The sequence below is a fragment of the Hypanus sabinus genome, unplaced genomic scaffold (assembly GCF_030144855.1).
Source record: "Hypanus sabinus isolate sHypSab1 unplaced genomic scaffold, sHypSab1.hap1 scaffold_736, whole genome shotgun sequence".
Lineage (NCBI taxonomy): Eukaryota > Metazoa > Chordata > Chondrichthyes > Myliobatiformes > Dasyatidae > Hypanus > Hypanus sabinus.
In genome coordinates, this window is record NW_026781587.1 from 30,344 (window position 1) to 36,302 (window position 5,959).

General features: G+C 45.3%; 1 protein-coding gene across 1 annotated transcript; it reads right to left on the reverse strand.

Annotated features, from left to right (window-relative positions):
• Positions 1–213: 213 nt before the first annotated feature.
• Positions 214–5,622, reverse strand: LOC132390012 (uncharacterized). Its single transcript, XM_059962591.1, has 4 exons — positions 4,052–5,622; positions 1,845–2,132; positions 1,108–1,274; positions 214–420 (listed from the first exon to the last, which is right to left on the reverse strand). The coding sequence occupies exons 1-4, from the start codon at positions 4,314–4,316 to the stop codon at positions 214–216; spliced, it is 927 nt and encodes a 308-aa protein (XP_059818574.1). The 5' UTR covers positions 4,317–5,622.
• Positions 5,623–5,959: the final 337 nt, after the last annotated feature.

Consider the following 5,959-nt stretch of genomic DNA (forward strand, 5'->3'; position numbering starts at 1 on the left):
TGGGCTGCCGGCAACGCTGGTGGACGTGATTATGATATGGTCTTTGAAGATACTTTTAGATATGTACGTGGAGCTCAGTAAAATAGAGGGCTATACGTAAGCCTAGTAATCACTAAGTTTGGGACATGCTCGGCACAAATCTGTGAGCCGAAGGGCCTGTACTCGACTGAAGGTTTTCTGTGGTTCTATATCTCTATGTAATATTAAGGAATGTCAGTGCGGCTGTCTCATGATGAAGATGGTTACTGCCTGGCACTCATGCTGTAAAATGGTTATCACTTCCTGAATGCGGGCTTGGGCTCCCTCATTAACTGAAGAATTATGAATTACACATCGAATAATCTTCAAGCAACATACAGCGATAATGGAATTAAGGTAATTGATGATGCAACTGAATATGGATGGGCTTAGGTCATTGCTCTGAGAAATAAGAGGAATGATGTTCATTATTCTGAGACATTGATGCCTATCTGATTAATAACATAGAGCGCCAATGAATCCCAACGAGAACAGATTCACTCACGGGTATAACGCACTTGATTTTCTAATACCACTCATGGCTGAATAGGTCAGATCTAGGACAAGACAATCACTGTTTGTGTGCTCCAGGGAGAGTGACCTGAAATGGTGTATCCTTGTCTCCATTAGTTAGATATTAAACAAGATATCAGATTTCTTTTTTCGGTTGCGAAGACCGGATGTGGTTAGCAGGTTTCCCTCCGTCAAGTGCCACAGTGAAGCCGGTTGGCCCAATTTACAATCTGACTGTTTCATATTCATCCTGTATCAATGAAATGAGGTGAATCTGCTTGGCGGCTCAACCAAGATTTCAAATCACTTTCAGACTGAATGCCTGTTCAAAGTCCAGATATGCAGCCACTGCTCTTATTTCACACTGATAAATGCAGCAGAGATGAAAAGGTGATGCTGAACCTATAGTTCCCAGAGCTCCCCACATTAACAGCTGAAACCAGATCTTTGAGAGACAAGTCAGAGATCAAAGTCTCCCATTCCCATGTGGAACTCGTAGAACATGAAGGAGATTAATACTGATTACTATTCCCTCTGATACCAGCAGTTCGATGACAATACATTAAATACACTCACCTCATTTTCTTCTCTACTGAGATGTCCCGCCTCTGACAACATTATACCGAGTCTCTCAACCTTTTCTTCAATCGCTTGTTGGAGTCTGTCTCTGTAGAACTTTGTCTGTTGGTACAGTCGGTATTCCTCCCCCTCCGCCAGGAGGTCGGAGATTGTAAACTCTGACTCTGTGAACATAAAAAGGAAAATGTAGACTTGAACTCAGATATCACTCGTCTCCACCGCTCTCACCCAACTGAACAAAAACAAAAAACATGACTTGAACCTGCTCAGAGACACAAAAACGGTTTAATTCCCCATCTCCAACACTGGCCTTAAAACCGAACCCGCAATATCCTGGGCATTAGGTTAATAGTAGGACCACATTTAATGCAAACCAGTGCATCCCTCATCCCAGCCACTCACCTATTTCAATTCTGGATGGGCAATCAATGTCGGGACTGTCGATAATATTCACTTCCCAGAGGTACTCTTTCCATCCTGGCGAATACATTTCCCCGGATTCACAACCCGGAAATACCCTTCTCATCTGGATAGCTGCATTTCCTCTAATACACATCCTAGAAATCCTCACAGCAGGTAGTACATTTACTGCAGTGGGGTAACGGCTGCCCACTACACCGCATGTACCACACCTACACATTCCCCCTCTCGTCTGACAACCCTCCAACAAGGCCTCACCTTTACCCTCCGCCCTGCCATATTCTGAGAACCCCTCACCGTCATATTTCATTCACCTGCTCCTTGTTGGGGACTTGACAATTCCATGTTCAATAAGCTTCCGAGCTGACAGGCGGTCGCCTCACTTGTGCTGGTTCCAGGGTCCTGATCGGTGTCGCTGACATCACTGTCTCCGGGCTGAATTTGCTCCTCCTCCTCTGCGGCGGGACCACTTTCCATTGGGACGTTGCTCTTAATCTGACCCTGATTTGGTACCTTGCTTCCCGTGTCCCGATCATCTTCCCTCGATGATCCGCCTGATAAAATCCTCTTCAGTCCTATCGCTGCTCGTTTCAATTTCCCAACTGAAATAAGTGATGAATTGCAGGTTACACCAGTATGATTTATGAGCAAAGCTGATTCAGATTGCAATAGAGCTGAGACTCTGGCTGACCAGATTTGGAGTGGGACTGTGCTGGGTAATATGAACCGTATATCCTGCCAGGTGACCATCCCAAAAGCCGGTGACTGGACACATTCACTCCCAGTAAAATAACAGGATAGACATAGTAATACTGATAACTGAATTCACAGCAGTTGAAAAGAAGGATGACCACGGGATCTTATTGCGACGGTGTCCGGTGATACCGGGAAATATCACTGTATTTATCATCCACAAGCTAAATTCTCCTGGGTCACTTAGTGTCCAGTAGTTTGTGTCCCACACAGACCAGCAACGGGATTACACATGGTTCACTCTGTTGGATCACGCATTCTCTAATCTCTTTGTCACACAATGTCCAGTCCCCTTGGTCACAGACTGACCATTCCCTTGAGAGGCACATCGTCCGGTTCCCTGGGTCACAGGCTGACCATTACCTGGAGAACTATGCTGACCGCTCCCCCGGTTCCCTCCTTATCCCCACCTGATGATCCTCATGTAACGACCATGCAAAGTCTCGCTTAGAGAGCTTTGTGTGCAGTTGTAGTTGCTAATCTATAGGATGGAGGGGATTAAGCTGGAAAGAGTGTAGTAGAGAATGATCACCACGGTACTGTTGTTTTTATGTTATATGGTTCGGCTGGGACAGTTTTCCCTGGAGCTCAGGAGCTTGAAGGGTGACCTTACACATGTATGTGAACATAAAATAATCCAGGACATAGATAGTGGAGAGGGTCATGTTCTTTTTCCCAGGGTAGTGGAGTCTGAGACTTGAGTCTTTTAAAAGAAATTTAAAAGGGACCAAAGGGGCATTTTTCACGTGGTGTCTGATGGGTATAAATTACGCGCAGACAAAGGAGGCCGCAAACACTAATAAAATTACAAAGTAGGCAGCATGCGGGCAGTAAAAAGGATAGAAGAAGTTTACAAGGGAAATTTGGGAAAGGCTGCAGGAAAATGGGGCAAGCTCAGACATTTAGATCAGCAAGAATTAGATGGGCCGAATGACAGGTTTCCAGGCTGTCACATCGTTTATTACAGCTGGAATCACAGATTTAAGCAAAATCACAATGTCTACAGATGACATGGACATTTGGTGATTGGTTATGCCGGCTTTCCCAGCAGGGATCCTGGGAGGAGTATATCAAGAGGGAAATATGTAGAACTCAGGCTCACCATTTCTCCACAGCCCAGACATTCACTTCGGTATTAAAACCCCGAAGCAGACCTCAAATGTATCTACAATGAGCTGCCTCCTGATCCTCAGCCATTCCCAACACCGGCAATGATCTCCGCTCTGCTACAGAAAACAGATTTCCGAAACACCCCTCTTCTCCTTTGTGCAGCAGCCAATAAAAACCCGGGGGGAGTTGGTAGCTTTCCAACCAAAACCTGAAATGCTGTGTTAACACACAATCTCTGAAAACCGGGAAATATTCCTATCATCTGGCGTTTAGTTTTATAAGTGAAAGTTGTCGATGTCTTACACATTAGGGCCTGTCTAGAGGTGAAACGGAGCCTGACCCTGAACATTTACATAACCACAAGATCGCTGTCGCACTCCCGTCTGTGTTTCACTCACAACCACCTGAATCAGGAGCCTCTGTTCCTTTCACCCAGCTGAAGCTATGCCTGGTGAGCGGAGTGATTCGACCATTACTGGTGTCAGGTCCCTGCACTGGAACTGTTCGATTGATCGATTACACAAAGCCGCTTTACCAGTAGGATCAATGACACTGCTTGAAAATTTTCTCTGCCCTGTTAGCGCCTGTGTCAGTTTCATCTGAACTGCTGTGTACAAACGCGACAAAAGTTTAATTCAGAAATCCCAACGTATCATACCTTTGTCCATTCTGATTCTGACTGACGATTGTTGATCGTCGTCTTGTTCACATCCTGGTCCCGGTTCTGGAAACCTCCACCTGCTGGTGATGTTGTGAATTAAACAACAAGCAGACCGTGTGTCAGAGAGAGTCCGATTACTTTGCAAATATGACAGTATCTTCATCCCCTGTATCAGAGAAGCAGTTGGCTTGGGGACCAAGCATTCCCCATTAACAACACCTTCCACACGATGTCTATGTCTCTCCGCTGATACCTGGCGCATCTACTGACAATCTCAAAGAGCAATAGAGTCCAAATTCAGAGCGTTCTGCCCAACGAGTCAATGCCAACCACAGTGCCCGCTGAGATGGTCACAATTTCCTGTGATGGGCCCATTTCCCTTCTGGCCTTTTCACTCCATCAACGCATCCCAGCTGCTTTTTGAAGTAATCGACTGCGCCTGCCTCATCCACTTCCTCTGGCTGTTTCCTCGATATAATCCCCAACATCTGCCTGAACCCGCTACTGCTCGGGTTGGTTTTGCAATCTGATTACCACCCCGTGTCCATTTAAATCCCATATATGCTACGATAATCTTCTCTGTGAACAACAACTACTAATGTTGTGCATTCTACGAACTTACCGAACAGCACAATAGAATCATTTGCTTGAATCAGCTTTTGTGTCATATACTTAATGCGTTGTGGATCAGGGTGTGGAATTATATGCTGAATGATGTGAAGCTCAGGTTTATATGTGTGTTATCAACTGAATATTGCTCACGGCGTGTTCACTTACTGTTTGCACCCACTAAGTTCAGGGACTCGGACTCGCTGGAACAGAAACAGAAGCTCAGCACCAAGTACACACAGAGACCGTACTGGGTGGGGAACGTTGTGGTGTTTCAATACGTCCCTCGTCAGGAGAGGATTTCCAGTGTTTATCCTGTTCAATATCGTCTTTAAAACTGTGTGGCATTACGGACATGGATGCTCTTTTTCTGTGCGCATGTATTTAAGGGAAACAGACATGCACCTGGCAGTGGAATTTACAATGCAGAGATTACAGGATTAATTGTAACAATCTGCTTCTGCTGAATGTTGAGGAGGCAATTCCAGAGACGGGAGGAGAGAGAGGGGGAGAGAATGGGGGGAGAGAAAGGGGGAGAGAAGGATACTTTATTTCTCATTAAATATCCCCACTGGTTTTACCAAACTACTACGGATACAATCAAATAGACCACCGTGTAAACTTAGGTCATGTCGAATTCTTCTCAATCACTGAAAAAGGCCAAGATCACAGACCTTTCCTCACAGGACAACTCACAAGGTGCAGATGTCTCTGTGTTAAACCTTCTTTTCCTAGATCTTTTCCTAGATTTCCTTGTGTTACCCTGGATTGCCAACAACTTCAGATTTTCTCGTGTTCGTACATGAGCAACGTGCTCATTTTACCGTTTCCATCCTGATCTCGGTCCCTCTGTTGTATTTTTGTTCGAGTCTGTGTTTGTGCATTTCCAATTGTATTAACTTCATTACTTACATCCCTCATATACATGAGAAGCAAAATTCTTTACGTTAGGTCTCTGTTCAAATGTGCAATCTCCCACCTACCCAAACACTTCTGACAGAAGGGAAACAACACTGCAGGTGGTGATCCACAACAGGTCTCATCAACCGACTATATAATGGAACCATCAACTCTTTACACCATCCGCCTCCCTCCCCCGCTATAAACCAGTGTCAGTAGTTCTCATAAGTTCGACCTCTCCCAGCAGCTACCTACAGAAATGTCGTACATGATAGACAGATAGTGTCGATCCCGCCTGCAATGGAATAAGCAAAGCGAATCCTCAATTCCCCCAGACAGGGATCAGGAAATCCCCGAGTATGGACGGATCGGCTTTCTGCTTCTGCAACCTGTAGC

Excerpts from the sequence above, each read along its gene's own strand:
- LOC132390012 (XM_059962591.1), bottom strand. The coding sequence starts at position 4,316 with ATGCGCCAGGTATCAGCGGAGAGACATAGACATCGTGTGGAAGGTGTT. Across the intron at positions 2,133-4,051 it reads CAGAATCAGAATGGACAAAG|TTGGGAAATTGAAACGAGCA; the intron begins GTATGATACGTT and ends CACTTATTTCAG. Across the intron at positions 1,275-1,844 it reads AAGTCCCCAACAAGGAGCAG|AGTCAGAGTTTACAATCTCC; the intron begins GTGAATGAAATA and ends TTATGTTCACAG.